This window comes from Schistocerca piceifrons, chromosome 2 (genome assembly GCF_021461385.2).
Source record: "Schistocerca piceifrons isolate TAMUIC-IGC-003096 chromosome 2, iqSchPice1.1, whole genome shotgun sequence".
NCBI lineage: Eukaryota > Metazoa > Arthropoda > Insecta > Orthoptera > Acrididae > Schistocerca > Schistocerca piceifrons.
In genome coordinates, this window is record NC_060139.1 from 755,044,766 (window position 1) to 755,062,325 (window position 17,560).

Here is a 17,560-nt window from a genome sequence, read left to right on the forward strand (position 1 = left end):
CCGCCCCCTCTGCCCCAGGGGCCACCCTTCATCCCCCCCCCACTCTTGGCGGATGTCTCCAACCATCTCAATCTTGTCTGCCTCAATACTGGCACCCCGACTTTCCTCTCGGACTGTACTCATACCTACTCGCACTTGGACGTCTCGAACTGTTCTACCACTCTTGCCCGTCGGTTCGAGTGGTATGTCTTTCCTGACACCTATTCGAGCGACCACTTCCCCTGTGTTGTTCGTCTCCTGCACCACACTCCATCCCCATGTCCTTCGAGCTGGAACATACCGAAAGCTGACTGGGAACTTTACTCCTCCCTGGCGACCTTTCCGGACCACGATTTTCTCAGTTGTGACAGTCAGGTCGAATACCTCACGGCTGTTATCATCAATGCTGCCGAACGTTCCGTTCCTCGTACTACCTCTTCTTTACGTCGCGTTTCCGTCCCCTGGTGGAACTAGGCTTGTAGAGACGCTATCCGTGCTCGACGACATGCTTTATGCACCTTTCGCCGCCATCCTACGTTGGCGAATTGTATTGGATACAAACGACTCCGGGCGCAATGCCATAGAGTCATCAAAGACAGCAAAAAAGCTTGTTGGGCCTCTTTCACCAGCTCCTTTAACAGTTTTACTCCCTCTTCTGTCGTATGGGGTGGCCTGCGCCGGCTGTCGGGCATTAAGGCCCACTCCTCGGTACCTGGCCTGACCTCAGGTAATGAGATCCTCGTTGATCCTGTGGCTGTCTCCAACGCCTTCGGCCGGTTTTTCGCGGAGGTGTCAAGCTCCGCCCATTACCACCCTGCCTTCCTTCCCAGGAAAGAGGCAGAAGAGGCTCGGCGACCTTCCTTCTACTCGCTGAATCTGGAAACTTATAATGCCCCCTTTACTATGCGGGAACTTGAACGTGCGCTTGCACTGTCCCGGTCCTCTGCTCCGGGGCCAGATGCCATTCACGTTCAGATGCTGGCACACCTTTCTCCGGCAGGCAAAAGCTTCCTTCTTCGTACCTACAATCGCGTCTGGACCGAAGGTCAAGTCCCCATGCGTTGGCGTGATGCCGTCGTTGTTCCTATACCCAAACCCGGGAAGGATAGACACCTTCCTTCTAGTTACCGCCCCATTTCTCTTACAAGCTGTGTCTGTAAGGTGATGGAGCGCATGGTTAATGCTCGGTTAGTTTGGATTCTTGAATCTCGACGGCTACTTACCAATGTCCAATGCGGCTTTCGTCGCCACCGCTCAGCTGTTGACCACCTTGTGACCTTGTCGACATTCATCATGAACAACTTTTTGCGAAGGCGCCAAACGGTAGCCGTGTTCTTCGATTTTGAGAAGGCTTATGATACCTGTTGGAGAGGAGGTATCCTCCGCACTATGCACAGGTGGGGCCTACGCGGTCACCTGCCCCTTTTTATTAATTCCTTTCTAACGGATCGAAAGTTTAGGGTACGTGTGGGTTCCGTATTGTCCGACGTCTTCCTCCAGAAGAACGGAGTGCCTCAGGGCTCCGTCTTGAGCGTAGCCCTTTTTGCCATCGCGATCAATCCAATTATGGATTGCATTCCACCTAATGTCTCAGGCTCTCTCTTTGTCGATGACTTCGCGATCTACTGCAGTGCCCAGAGAACATGCCTCCTGGAGCGCTGCCTTCAGCATTGTCTAGACAGCCTATACTCATGGAGTGTGGCAAATGGCTTCCGGTTCTCTGAAGAGAAGACCATTTGCATCAACTTTTTGCGATATAAAGCGTTCCTTCCGCCATCCTTACATCTCGGTCCCGTTGTTCTCCCATTCGTGGAAACAACTAAGTTTCTAGGGCTCACGTTGGACAGGAAACTGTGTTGGTCTCCGCATGTCTCTTATTTGGCGGCTCGTTGTACACGTTCCCTTAATGTCCTCAGAGTTCTTAGTGGTTCATCTTGGGGAGCGGATCGCACTGTCCTGCTTCGCTTGTATCAGTCCATAGTCCGATCGAAGCTGGATTATGGGAGCTTCGTCTACTCGTCTGCTCGGCCATCCCTCTTACGCCGTCTCCACTCCATCCACCATCGGGGGTTATGTCTTGCGACCGGAGCCTTCTACACTAGTCCTGTCGAGAGTCTTTATGCTGAAGCTGCCGAATTACCATTGACCTACCGGCGCGACGTACTGCTGTGTCGGTATGCCTGCCGGCTGTTGTCAATGCCCGACCACCCCTCTTACCAGTCCTTCTTCGCCGATTCTCTCGACCGTCAGTACGGGTTGTATGTGTCTGCCCTGCTGCCCCCCGGAGTCCGCTTCCGTCGCCTGCTTCGACAATTGGATTTTGCCCTCCATACCACCTTCAGAGAGGGTGAGAGCCCGACACCACCTTGGCTCCAGGCTCCGGTTCATATTTATCTCGACCTCAGCTCACTCCTGAAGGAGGGTACACCGGCTGTAGTGTATTGCTCACGGTTTGTCGAACTTCGTGCTCGACTTGCCGGTCGCACCTTTATTTACACCGATGGCTCCAAAACTGACGATGGTGTCGGCTGTGCCTTTGTTGTCGGGGCTGCCACCTTTAAATACCGGCTCCTCGACCAATGTTCGAGCTTTACGGCCGAGCTTTTTGCTCTCCATCAGGCCGCTCAGTATGCCCGCCACCACCGCCATTCATCGTATGTACTCTGCTCTGACTCACTCAGTGCTCTTCAGAGCCTTGGAGCTCCCTATCCGGTCCATCCCTTGATTCAACGGATACAGCAGTCCCTCCATTCTTTCGCTGATAATGGTTCTCCTGTCAACTTTCTGTGGGTTCCCGGACATGTAGGAGTGCCTGGGAATGAGGCTGCGGATGCGGCAGCCAAGGCTGCAGTCCTCCTGCCTCGGCCAGCCTCCCATTGTGTCCCGTCATCTGACATTTGTGGGGATGTTTGTAAGAGGCTTGTGTCGTTGTGGTGGGATGCTTGGTCATCCCTCCAAGGAAACAAGCTCCGGGCAGTAAAACCGCTCCCAACTGCTTGGACAACCTCCTCCCGACCATCTCGGCGAGAGGAGGTCCTTCTGACCAGGTTGCGGACTGGGCATTGCCGGTTTAGCCTCCGCTACCTGCTCTCCGGTGACCCAGCCCCGCAGTGCCCTTGTGGTCAGGCATTAACAGTGCGCCATGTTTTATTGTCGTGTCCCCGCTTTAGTCAATCTCGTGTTGTCGTGTCCCTGCCATCTACTTTACCGGATATTTTAGCTGATGACGCTCGAGCAGCTGCTCGTGTTCTGCGTTTTATAACTTTGACTGGCTTGTCCAAAGACATCTAACCTTTTTACTTATTTTATCTGCATCTTTGTCAGGTCTTTCTGGTGTCTCCCCGTCCTCTTTAGTTTTACTAGATTCCATGTGCTCTAACAATAGTGACTGGGCGCTAATGACCTCAGTAGTTGAGCGCCCTTAAACCCCACCAAAAAAAAAGAAAAAAAAACAAACAAAAAACCCATCCTCCTTCCTCAACATACCTCCTGGATTGGTTGGTACTCTAGTGAGAATCTTGTGAAGTCTGTCTTGCACAGCCATGCTCTCCACTTCCTCACAGAATGCCTTCCAGGATGCCTTCTTTGCTTGTGTGATTGCAAGATTGTAGTTGACAGGGGCCTCAGGATATTTAGCCCATTGTCCTTTACGTCTCGCAATATTAAACAGTCTCCATAACTGTTTTCTTTGCATTTCCAAATTGTTATTCCACCAAGGCACACTCCTATTTGTGCAGTTCTTGGTAATTGTGCAGTTGTCCTGATATGAGGTCACTATGGCCTCTGCTACTTCCTCAAATTCTACTGGTTTCCTTATCGAGGTTTTAATTTCCAATAAGCCTAAATCAAGGTCCCTCCTATATGTCTCCCAGTCTGTTTTCCTGGAATTCCTATAAGTCATGGTCTATCTGATTCCCATTTCAACCTTGAATTTAATGTACATGTGGTCTGATGGTGATGGCTCCATCACCACATGCCATTGTTTGACATAGCTGCCCACCATCATGGAACCAAAAGTTACGTCAATTACTCCTTCCCTTCTGCTATTCCTGAATGTAGGTTCATTGCCCCTATTCAGGACCTCTGAGTTGTTAGCTAAAATAAATTCAAGAAGGTACTCACCTTTACTGTTGGTGTCCTTGCTACCCCACATTAGGTCGTGGGCATTGGCGTCGCATCCCACCAGCAGTTGGTCACCTTGCCGATGGTAAGTCTCTACCAGTCTCCTCGCCACCAAGGGAGGAGAAGAGCTGTCTTCATAAGGTAGGTATGCCTTGGCCAAAACAATTTCCCTCGTGATACCTTCCTCCTATTGCTGCATTTTAATGACCAGTAAGTCCCTGGAGCAGAAATCCATCATTGGCATGAAATAAATTCCATTTCTTAAATAGATGAATGTTTTGAAGTTTCTTAGCTGTGTAGCACATATCAGCTTACCTCCATTGCCACCGAGGCCCGCTACACCTCCTCTATATAAATAGGGTTCTTGTATCAGGGCCACGTCCACTTCCTGCCTCCCAAGACAGCAACTCAGGGCAGCAGAGGCCCCTTTACAGTGCTGCAGATTAATCTGTGGCACCTCCAGTCTCGTCTTGCTGCCATCTTTAAAGTCTTTGAGAACCCTGACGGTGACCTGCGAGAACCCTAAAAACAATTTCAGGTCCTGCTCCTGCATCACCTTCAGAGACTTCTCTTCGACTTCCACCACCAGGGTTCATCCTTCCAGTGCAGCCTTCTGGTTGATCAATCTCTAGTCTTCTGTTGAGACTTTTGGGTTCTGGGCCCCTATTTTCCCGAACAGAATGTTCGGAGAGACTTCCTTAAGAATCCTTAGTACCCATCTTTGCAGTCTTAAGAAGCACCACAGCCGTCTTAACCAACAGCTTCGCATCTTCCCATGGGGATATCATGGGTACCTTGCCCTTGAGCCATTCCACTGTGTGCACCCCCTCATAGACAAATATGAGGGCACCACAATCGAGGTAGACCCTCCTGAAGTTGGGTCCTGGGTCAGCATCCCCCCAAATATTTTCAAAGAGGACCATTTGTACCAATTTCTCCTTCTGCGAGGTGATGGCCACCTTCCTGGATAACTGCCATCCGAAAAACCGAGACTGCAGTACTATTGGTCTGTTTCACTATTTCTTGTCTCGGTTTTTTCTGGACTCGCTTATCCAGGGAGGAGGGAGTCTTTGATTCCTCCCTTATCCACTTGCTACCTGTCTTTGATGTAGTGGAGGTCTGTGTATCCCCTTCAACCTGAGACAGTTTCTTCCTGGTGGTCTTAGGTTCAAGTCCCTTTAATTCCCTCCACTTGTCTTTAGGAAGCCATTCTTTCCCCTCAATTTTCTTCTGTTCCATGAGTAGTTGCCTCCTCTGGGCCCCAGACAAGCCTTCGATCTTAATCTGGTGAAGCTTCTCGGTTACAGTTCACACTTCTGGCGCAGGTCTAGACCCTGATTCAGTTGTGGGAATGTCTTCCATCGCTTCTGACCTCGATGTTTGGGTATCTGAGGTCTCAATTTGCCCCTCAGTTTGTTTTTCTTTGTTTTCTTTAGTAGAGTCCATATTGGTCCCACGAGATTTGGGGTTCTACAAGGCCTACCACGAATACCCTCTGCGGTGTAAGGCTACTTATTCAGGTAGGTCGCCTGGTAGCCCTGAGGCTCCGTTTCTGACACATCTTCCCATGTGCCATGCACCCCTCGGCACGGATCGCATCACACCGTAGGCTGGGCCAGGGAAGTGGGTAGGACTAGAAGTGGATAGGGAAGATGGGACATTGTGGGACACATCTGATCCATCGGCTGAGGCCTTTCTTGCAGTAGGTCCTCTACCTTCGGCATAGCCCTCAACTTCATGCAGATATGCAAGCCTCTCCACCCGCATGGACAATGCTTTGTCAAGGTGGTGTCCTGGTGTCCCCTGGAGAGGAAGTGTGTGTGATTATATATATATCTGCTTGTGTATGTGAGGATGGATATGTGTATGTGCGCGAGTGTATACCTGTCTCTTTTCCTCCTTAAGGTAAGTCTTTCCGCTCCCGGATTTGGAATGACTCCTTACCCTCTCCCTTAAAACCCACATCCTTTCGTCTTTCCCTCTCCTTCCCTCTTTCCTGATGAAGCAACCATTGGTTGCGAAAGCTTGAATTTTGTGTGTATGTTTGTGTGTCTATCAACATGCCAGCGCTTTTGGACTTGCACACACATATCCATCCGCACATATACAGACACAAGCAGACATATGTAAAGGCAAAGAGTTTGAGCAGAGATGTCAGTTGAGGCGGAAGTACAGAGGCAAAGATGTTGAAAGACAAGTGAGGTATGAGCGGCGGCAACTTGAAATTAGCGGAGGTTGAGGCCTGGCGGATAACGAGAAGAGAGGATATACTGGAGGGCAAGTTCCCATCTCCGGAGTTCTGACAGGTTGGTGTTAGTGGGAAGTATCCAGATAACCCGGACAGTGTAACACTGTGCTAAGATGTGCTGGCCGTGCACCAAGGCTTGTTTAGCCACAGAGTGATCCTCATTACCAACAAACACTGTCCGCCTGTGTCCATTCATGCGAATGGACAGTTTGTTGCTGGTCATTCCCATGTAGAAAGCTTCACAGTGTAGGCAGGTCAGTTGGTAAATCACGTGGGTGCTTTCACACGTGGCTCTGCCTTTGATCGTGTACACCTTCCGGGTTACAGGACTGGAGTAGGTGGTGTTGGGAGGGTGCATGGGACAGGTTTTACACCGGGGACGGTTACAAGGGTAGGAGCTAGAGGGTAGGGAAGGTGGTTTGGGGATTTCATAGGGATGAACCAAGAGGTTATGAAGGTTAGGTGGACGGAGGAAAGACAATTTTGGTGGAGTGGGGAGGATTTCATGAAGGATGGATCTCATTTCAGGGCAGGATTTGAGGAAGTCGTATCCCTGCTGGCGAGCCACATTCAGAGTCCGATCCAGTCCCGGAAAGTATCCTGCTGCAGTCCTGAATCCCTGAACCATTACACCAACCACCTGGATACAGCTGTCACATCCCACAACTACCCTCCCGACCTGGTACAGAAGCAAATAACCAGAGCCACTTCCTCATCCCCTCAAACCCAGAACCTCCCACAGAAGAACCCCAAAAGTGCCCCACTTGTGACAGGATACTTTTTGGGATTTTACTAGAACCAAAAATAAAACAAAGTATTGCTGGACATGTGAAAGATCTCTTGCGCGCGTTGTTTGGTGGTGATTGTGTGCTCAGCCACCACTTTCGTCATGCTTGGCCTCCCAGGTCCCCAGACCTCAGTACATGTGATCATTGGCTTTGGGGTTACCAGAAGTCGCAAGTGTATCGTGATTGACCGACATCTCTAGGGATGCTGAAAGACAACATCTGACACCAATGCCTCACCATAACTCCCGACATGCTTTACAGTGCTGTTCACAACATTATTCCTCGACTTCAGCTATTGTTGAGGACTGATGGTGGACATATTGAGCATTTCCTGTAAAGAACATCATCTTTGCTTTGTCTTACTTTGTTATGCTAATTATTGCTATTCTGATCAGATGAAGCGCCATCTGTCGGACATTTTTTGAACATTTGAATTTTTTGGTTCTAATAAAACCCCATGTCATTCCAAGCATGTGTGTCAATCCAGGAAGAACGTTACAACTGCTATAGAGAATGGTTGAGAATCAATTTCCCCTCTAACTTTGTAAAAGAATGTGCAGATATTTCCATAAAAGTATATAAGCGTTTTTTGTGTTAGTATTATTGCAACTCGTATTTGTATTCCGTGTACTGTTAATGGACTTTGTAGGAAGTATCACCCTCTCAATGCCCGGCATGTCTGTGGACCAGGTCACCAGTGATTCGTAAGGCACACTCGAAGAGTCTGTACAACTTTGTGATATGCCCTTCAGTTGCTTCTTCTGATATAATGAAGAAGGTACAATGGGGGATCACCTGCTCGCTGTTCACTTTGCAGACGTTTGAAGGAGGGAAATGCAGGACCACAATCTGGCAATCTACCTTTCATTATGCTTTTACCCTCCATCTCCATCTCTCCTTCCCTCTCCTCATTGTTACACCCCAGAACACAATTTATCACTTGACACAGGTCTGCTGCACTTACATGGTACACACATTCAATATTTATTCTTAAACTATTTCATTTAAGAATAAACATTAATTTTGCATCATTAAAACACTATTTTTAATAATCTGCAGTTTTGTCATCCCCTGGGACACGAAATTTAGTACTAAAATTGTACTGGAAAACATTTGTCCTAAAAGCCACAGTTTTAGAATTGTTCAAGAAAAACATAGGAATGCTACCTCCCCTTTCCCACTCTTAAGACGCAATTGTGGGGAGTTTTACTAAGTTATTTGTGACACTTCCTCTTACCACAGTACAAAAATTTGTGACTTCATAATTTCTTTCCGTATTCAACTCTTGCTTACTTGTTATACAACTTTCGGTAGACAAAAACCAAATTTCAGGAACTGTTTTTCCCTATTCTTCTTCTTCTTCTTCTTCTTCTTCTTCTTCAGTGCACAGAAAGTCGCTCAATCCAAATTGGCAGAAAATTTTAGCTTCAGGCATGTCTCATGATGGTTGTGCGTGACCTTGAGAAGGAAAATTGATTATGGAAATCTGGTAAATAGAACTGCATTTCAAGAATCGATATCAGAGTGTTTACTTTACTGACTAGAAGTGTAATTCAGGAAATCAGTTTGCAAAATCCAGTTTTCGGTGCCCCAGGTAAATATAGTGAATGTGCACACTTTAAACCTGTTTGCGTCAGATACCGATAAAGGTCAGGCATGAGTTATCTTGTTAACAGTTCCGCCAAACTACAAAAGCAGCTGCACGGTAGCAGTTACTGAATGCTTTGTATTGTGCTTTGCCGTCTACATCTACATTTATACTGCGCAAGCCACCCAATGGTGTGTGGCGGAGGGCACTTTACGTGCCACTGTCATTACCTCCCTTTCCGGTTCCAGTCGCTTATGGTTCGCGGGAGGAACTACTATCGGAAAGCCTCCGTGCACGCTCGAATCTCTCGAATTTTACATTCGAGATCTCCTCGGGTGGTATAAGTAGGGGGAAGCAATATATTAGATACCTCATCCAGAATCTCACCCTCTCGAAACCTGGACAGCAAGCTACACCGCGATGCAGAGCGCCTCTCTTGCAGAGTCTGCCACTTGAGTTTGCTAAACATCTCCGTAATGCTATCACGCTTACCAAATAACCCTGTGACGAAACACGCCACTCTTCTTTGGATCTTCTCTATCTCCTCTTATCAACCCGACTGGTTACGGATCCCACACTGATGAGCATTACTCAAGTATAGGTCGAACGAGTGTTTTGTAAGCCACCTCCTTTGTTGATGGACTACATTTTCTAAGGACTCTCCCAATGAATCTCAACCTGGTACCCGCCTTACCAACAATTAATTTTATATGATCATTCCACTTCAAATCGTTCCGCACGCATACTTCCAGATATTTTACAGAAGTAACTGCTACCAGTGTTTGTTCCGTTATCATATAATCATGAGACATGCCTGAAGCTAAAATTTTCTGCCAATTTGGATTGAGCGACTTTTTGTGCACTGAAGAAGAAGAAGAAGAAGAAGAAGAATAGGGAAAAACAGTTCCTGAAATTTGGTTTTTGTCTACCGAAAGTTGTATAACAAGTAAGCAAGAGTTGAATACGGAAAGAAATTATGAAGTCACAAATTTTTGTACTGTGGTAAGAGGAAGTGTCACAAATAACTTAGTAAAACTCCCCACAATTGCGTCTTAAGAGTGGGAAAGGGGAGGTAGCATTCCTATGTTTTTCTTGAACAATTCTAAAACTGTGGCTTTTAGGACAAATGTTTTCCAGTACAATTTTAGTACTAAGTTTCGTGTCCCAGGGGATGACAAAACTGCAGATTATTAAAAATAGTGTTTTAATGGTGCAAAATTAATGTTTATTCTTAAATGAAATAGTTTAAGAATAAATATTGAATTTGTGTACCATGTAAGTGCAGCAGACCTGTGTTAAGTGATAAATTGTGTTCTGGGGTGTAACAATGAGGAGAGGGAAGGAGAGATGGAGATGGAGGGTAAAAGCATAATGAAAGGTAGATTGCCAGATTGTGGTCCTGCATTTCCCTCCTTCAAATGTCTGCAAAGTGAACAGCGAGCAGGTGATCCCCCATTGTACCTTCTTCATTATATCACAAGAAGCAACTGAAGAGCATTTCACAAAGTTGTACAGACTCTTCGAGTGTGCCTTACGAATCACTGGTGACCTGGTCCACAGACATGCCGGGCGTTGAGAGGGTGATAATTCCTACAAAGTCCATTAACAGTACACGGAATACAAATACGAGTTGCAATAATACTAACACAAAAAACGCTTATATACTTTTATGGAAATATCTGCACATTCTTTTACAAAGTTATAGGGGGAGGGGGAGACCAAGAGAAGAATACACTAAGCAGATTCAGAAGGATGTAGGTTGTAGTAGGTACTGGGAGATGAAGAAGCTTGCACAGGATAGAGTTGCATGGAGAGCTGCATCAAACCAGTCTCAGGACTGAAGACCACAACAACAACAACAACAACAACATAATCATACAATGAAGGATCCTTCTTTCTATTTATTCACAATACATTACATTTGTCTATGTTAAGGGTCAGTTGCCACTCCCTGCACCAAGTGCCTATCTGCTGCAGATCTTCCTGCATTTTGCTGCAATTTTCTAATGCTGCAGCTTCTCTGTATACTACAGCATCATCCGCGAAAAGCCGCATGGAACTTCCGACACTATCTACTAAGTCATTTATATATATTGTGAAAAGCAATGGTCCCATAACACTCCCCTGTGGCACGCCAGAGGTTACTTTAACATCAGTAGACGTCTCTCCACTGAGAACAACATGCTGTGTTCTGTTTGCTAAAAACTCTTCAATCCAGCCACACAGCTGGTCTGATATTCCGTAGGCTCTTTCTTTGTTTATCAGGCGACAGTGCGGAACTGTATCGAATGCCTTCCGGAAGTCAAGAAAAATAGTACCTACCTGGGAGCCTGTATCTAATATTTTCTGGGTCTCACGAACAAATAAAGCAAGTTGGGTCTCACGAACAAATAAAGCAAGTTGGGTCTCACATGATCACTGTTTCTGGAATCCATGTTGATTCCTACAGAGTAGATTCTGGGTTTCCAGAAACGACTTTATACACGAGCAAAAAGCATGTTGTAAAATTCTACAACAGATCGACGTGAGAGATATAGGTCTATAGTTTTGCGCATCTGCTCAATGACCCTTCTTGAAGACTGGGACTACCTGTGCTCTTTTCCAATCATTTGGAATCTTCCGTTCCTCTAGAGACTTGCGGTACACAGCTGTTAGAAGGGGGCAAGTTCTTTCGCATACTCGGTGTAGAATCGAATTGGTATTCCGTCAGGTCCAGTGGACTTTCCTCTGTTGAGTGATTTCAGTTGCTTTTCTATTCCTTGGACACTTATTTCAATGTCAGCCAATTTTTCATTCGTGCGAGGATTTAGAGAAGGAACTGCAGTGCGGTCTTCCTCTGTGAAACAGCTTTGGAAAAAGGTGTTTAGTATTTCAGCTTTACGCGTGTCATCCTCTGTTTCAATGCCATCATCATCCCGGAGTGTCTGGATATGCTGTTTTGAGCCACTTACTGATTTAACGTAAGACCAGAACTTCCTAGGATTTTCTGTCAAGTCGGTACATAGAATTTTACTTTCGACTTCACTGAACACTTCATGCATAGCCCTCCTTATGCTAACTTTGACATCATTTAGCTTCTGTTTGTCTGAGAGGTTTTGGCTGCATTTAAACTTGCAGTGAAGCTCTCTTTGCTTTCGCAGTAGTTTCCTAACTTTGTTGTTGAACCACGGTGGGTTTTGCCCGTCCCTCATAGTTTTACTCGGCACTTACCTGTCGAAATTCAATTTACGATTGCTTTGAACTTTTTCCATAAACACTCAACATTGTCAGTGTCGGAACAGAAATTTTCGTTTTGATCTGTTAGGTAGTCTGAAATATGCCTTCTATTACTCTTGCTAAACAGGTAAACCTTCCTCCCTTTTTTTATATTCCTATATACTTCCATATTCAGGGATGCTGCAACGGCCTTATGATCACTGATTCCCTGTTCTGAACATACAGAGTCGAAAAGTTCAGGTTTGTTCGTTATCAGTAGGTCCAAGATATTATCTCCACGAGTCTGTTCTCTGTTTAATTGCTCGAGGTAATTTTCGGATAGTGCATTCAGTATAAAGTCACTCGATGCTCTGTCCCTACCACCCGTCCTAAACATCTGAGTGTCCCAGTCTATATCTGGTAAATTGAAATCTCCACCTAAGACTATAACATGCTGAGAAAATTTATGTGAAATGTATTCCAGATTTTTTCGCAGTAATTCTGCCGCTAATGCTGCTGAGTCGGGAGGTCGGTACAAGGAGCCAATTATTAACCTAGCTCGGTTGTTGAGTGTAACCTCCACCCATAATAATTCACAGGAACCAATCACTTCTATTTTATTACAGGATAAACTACTACTAACAGCGACAAACATGCCACCACCGTTTGCATGCAATCTATCCTTTCTAAACACCGTGTGTGCCTTTGTAAAAATTGTGGCAGAATTTATCTCTGGCTTCAGCCAGCTTTCCGTACCTATACCGTATTTACTCGAATCTTAGCCGCACTTTTTTCCGGTTTTTGTAATCCAAAAAACCGCCTGCGGCTTAGAATCGAGTGCAAAGCAAGCGGAATTTCTGAAAAGTGTTGGTGGGTGCCGCCACAACTAACTTCTGCCGTAGAATATATGTAGTGCTACACAGGCATGCTTTGTAGCCACAAAGATAAATGCTGGCATCAAAACCTCTGCGACAGTAAATAAATTAAAAAAATAAAAAGATGGAAGACGAGCTTTTTTCCTCTGCTCAGAGTTTCGACCACTGCATTTTGGTACATTATCCAAAGAAGTAAATACAAATTCCGTATTGTTCATCTTTGAATGTAGCAGCATTTCAATGTACTACGAAAATCCGACTGGCAAGACTGTTTGGGATGTTTGTCAATATGATCAACTTCTCGTTCTGAATTTTTTCCTATCTGTGAGAAGAGATGGTTGCTAATAGGAACTTTTATGAATTGTGAATCACATGCAGTATTCTCGTCACCATAAGAATAATACAAATATAAACATTTTGCCATGTATTGTTTCGTGTTTGCTGCCATCTCATTTAAATCCTGTCTGCCTAATAAACTACGAAACTAGAGTGAGACAGAAGCAAACGCGGAAGAATATACATATCATTTCATGTTTATATTCTTATTATTCTTATGCCTAATACTGATACAGTCAGAAATGAAGCACGGCAATTGACTAGATTTTTAAATCTAAGATGACTCTAATTTCTGTGCAGAATGTAATGTACTAAAGAGGCACCTGCAAAGATTTTCAAACGGAAATTTTTTTTCGCTAAACTCTCGTTCAGAACATCATCCATCATACGCAGTTTATCATTTGGTTATTGTTGATCATTATCAAAGAAAGCAGCAGTGTAAGTAACAACAAATAGCAGTCTCTTGCCATTGTTTCGCTAATGAGACGATTTTTCTCTTTTTTTGTAAGCCGCGGTAGCGCACACAAAAGCAAGCCATGCCGCGAGCGGTGACAGGCCGTAAACACGCACTACCAGAATGCGACAAAACGATGCATGACACAGTACAGCAATCGCTTATCAGATCAAAGAAAAATAAGCCATCAATTGAAACCAGACAAAGCATGTGAAAAAGGAAGGGTACCCGTGTAAATACGGACGGAGCGCCTGACGCATAGCAATGGCTACCTGGAAACCTTAACTGCTAAGCTTACGACTCGAACCAAACTACTATAGCTGTATTGTCATTCATTCTACCTAAATTGTGTCTCATATTACAATGGACCAACTTTGTTTCGATTTGGAGATGCGACCTAAAACTTTTCTCTTCCCTTGAATTTCAAGTCTCAAATTTCAGGTGCGGCTTAGATTCGTGAAAATTATTTTTCTTTGACTTCCAGTCTCATTTTTCGAGTGCGGCTTAGATTCGAGTGCGGCTTAGATTCGAGTGCGGCTTAGATTCGAGTGCGGCTTAGATTCGAGTGCGGCTTAGATTCGAGTGCGGCTTAGATTCGAGTGCGGCTTAGATTCGAGTAAATATGGTAACTATTTCAACTTCGGTGCTTTCTATCAGCGCTTGAAGTTCCGGTTCTGTACCAATGTAGCTTTGACAGTTTACAATTGCAATACCGATTGCTGCTTGGTCCCCCCATGTCCTGACTTTCCCCACACCCTTTGAGGCTGTTGCCCTTTCTGTACTTGCCCGAGGCCATCTAACCTAAAAAAAACCACCCAGTCTACGCCACACGCTACCTGTGTAGCCGCCTGCTGCGTGTAGCCACAGAGCCTAAAACCGGTTCGTCAGACAAACTGGAAAGGCCTTCCGTTCAGCCCTCCGAAATGTCTTTCACCCCCTGCCACACCTCGAGACGACCTCCCACTCTACCATAGGCGAGGGGTCAGCCTCAATGTGGGCAGTATCCCAGGCAGCCACAGCCGTAGTCTGATTGGGGGATGCGTGGGACAAGCTGGCCATCCCCGACAAACCCCCATCCATACCCCCACAGTGATGCCCATTGCCAACAGCCTCAAGCTGTGTGACCGAAGCCAACACTGCCTGAAGCTGGGAGCAAAGGAACATCAACACAGCCTGAATCCGAACACAGCAGTTGCAGTCCCTATCCATTCTAAAAACTGTTGTGCAAAGCACATCTGAACTAATCTTCAGAGAGCACAAACAATTTGACACAAAATTTAAACAGTTATTAAAATACAAGATATCCTAGTAAATGCAGTAATGCTGCTACTTGTGCACTGCTGACACACTGCTCGGCGGCGGAAGGAGACTACGTGATTTTACACTATTCAGGTACTAAAACGCGATGCTACAACTCTCAAATACTATAATACGCCCGAAATTTATGAGTTAAACAATGCAAGTACCCAAAAACACGCAAAGAAATTAAGAATTTTGGTGGGTCTGTCCATAGTGTCGTCAGGTTTGGGCAGGATTGCTGTGAATGGCCACAAAAGGTTCTGCCAGTTGTCAAACTGGGTGGGAAAAGAAAAATGTCGAGAAACACCTTAAATCAGAGCAGTATTCTTATCATCGGCAGGTAAACGCCACTAATTGTCGGCATAATTATCTTCTTCTTCTTCTTCTTCTTCTTCTTCTTCTTCTTCTTCTTCTTCTTCTTCTTCTTCTTCTAACCTTAAATACAACTAGAAGCAGAAAACAAGAAAAGGCAATTTTAGAAAAATAAGCTTTCAAGTTTTTGCAAAAGTAACCATTCCACTCAAGAAGCTCCCAAATCAAGGCTTCTTTTAGCAGTCAGTTTCAGTGCAGTAAGGCTTTGTCTTCACACATGTGGCTCAACAACTTTTAAATTTGTATATCTAATAATTAAAAGATGATGTGAATTTTAACAAAAGTAGGTGCTAAGTTTACAGGTCCCTAGTGATAGATAGTGTGTCACCTACCATGATTAGGCTTGGGTATAACGGGTAGTGTCTTGTTCATGGATGAGTTCCAGTTAAGTCTGGGGACTGATTATTGCTACATGTTGTGTGGAATACAGCTTGGAGTTGTAACTACCCTGCAAATATTATGGATTCGGATCGAGTGTCAGGGTTCAGGATTCACATCCAGGGGAGCACCATACATCACTCTATTGGTGTACTATGCCTTGCATTCTATGAAGATGTCACCCTGAAATGGCGTGTACATTTTTCATGATGCATGTCGACTTAGATTCCATGTGATGGATAGGGTTCCATCCAGTGGATAGCGATGCTTGACCTGGTGCAAGACAACCTACAACATGATGGTGTCATGCATATGGAGTTGTCAACTGACACTCTAGCCTTAAAACTGACTGTACAAGTGTGGAACACACTAGACTGGAGGATTATAGTCTTAACACCACCATTATTGGTCATTGCTGACTGCCATATGGTGTTTATCATCTCTGATTCACAGTATAAGAAGCTGTTGCACATGCTAGATTGCCACACAGTGTCATACACACTATTTTCCACTGGTGGAGACACATTACAGGCATCTAAATGCAACACACAGTCAGGGTTTTGTTTTCTGGTAAATATTGTGTATGTTGTATCTTCTTGCAATGTTTCATAGGCATATTTTAGTGCACTTTTAGCTGTTCGTCATATTTCTTGTTGATTTTAGACATTGCTTTTCTTACGAGCACAAGTGCATGGTCAGTATTAAATGTCTAGTAAAAATGGTATGTAACATTCAGAAATTTGGAAAAAAAATTTGTAACATTTTCCTATTAATCATGATGACAAACTTAAATTTAAAAGAAAAAATTCAATTTCTTTTGTTCTGTTTCAGGACTGCAAGCAGAAATATGGTTCAGGAATATGAAATGTATTATAGAAATGAGAAAGGCAATCCTATCAAGGAAATACAGAAATTTAATGTGTTGATTACAACTTTTGAAATTGTGATAACAGATTGTATGGAACTTAAGGAATTCAACTGGAGATTGTGTGTCATTGATGAAGCTCATCGACTGAAGAATAGAAATTGTAAATTGCTAGAAGGATTAAGATTGCTTAATTTGGTAAGTCTTCTCTCTCTCTCTCTCTCTCTCTCTCTCTCTCTCTCTCTAATCAGTATGTTAATTTACAGTTAGCATTACAAAAAGTTGCCATTTGCAGCAGTACCTGTGTCATAGTGTTAAATGAAATGTGTGTATACATTCTGTCATAGTCAAGCACCAGTTATAATTCTGGCTGTCTGACGGAGTACTGTCAACTGACATGGTTTTTGGCATGTTCGTCTTGTACTGAGACTACTTTGGGTATGCCCCACAGAAAGTGACCAAAGAGATTCAAATAGGGAGACCAGTGGCCTTGCAGGAAAATAATAATAATCGCTGGGATTCAAATAAGAGCAGCTAATGGGACTCTCACAATCTACCATTCCTGTTACTCATTAAATAACATCACGCAGCAGGCCCGCAAAGCACTAGAACACAATCCATTTGGATGTGTTGGTAGGCTTTCCAAGGGACATCCTCTAACAAAACAGAAAGAACATCTTGAGGAAAACACAGGTCTTGATTGATTTCCATCTGTTAGGAATCAAAATTTGTACCTATAATTCAGACCTTCATAGTTTCAGCTTGACTATAAATTGTGTATAACATTTCAAAGTGCTGTTCATAATCTTGACGACAGTTTTGAGGCCAAGTGTTTTGTGTTTTGTGTGTGCACTACACTTATCCCAATGAGTGTACCTTCATTAGCCTATGAATGTTCATTAGAAAGTCACACTGATCATTATATTACTTCAGTAGGCAGTTTCAGAATTCCAGTCTATCCATTTGCCACGCTGGTGAACCAGGATCATTAGAACGCTGAGTACGTGATACACGTTAGCAACAGTTCTTGTTCTTCAGCAACATCCCGTGTTAATGTGCAG

At 44.7% G+C, this 17,560-nt stretch overlaps 1 protein-coding gene across 1 annotated transcript in view; it reads left to right on the top strand.

Annotated features, from left to right (window-relative positions):
- LOC124774928 (chromodomain-helicase-DNA-binding protein 7) overlaps nt 1-17,560 on the top strand; it is a 326,638-nt gene that overhangs the window by 123,958 nt on the left and 185,120 nt on the right. The window contains exon 14 of the mRNA XM_047249608.1: nt 16,466-16,697. Coding sequence (XP_047105564.1) covers nt 16,466-16,697 — 232 coding nt within the window. The remainder of the gene's footprint in view (nt 1-16,465; nt 16,698-17,560) is intronic.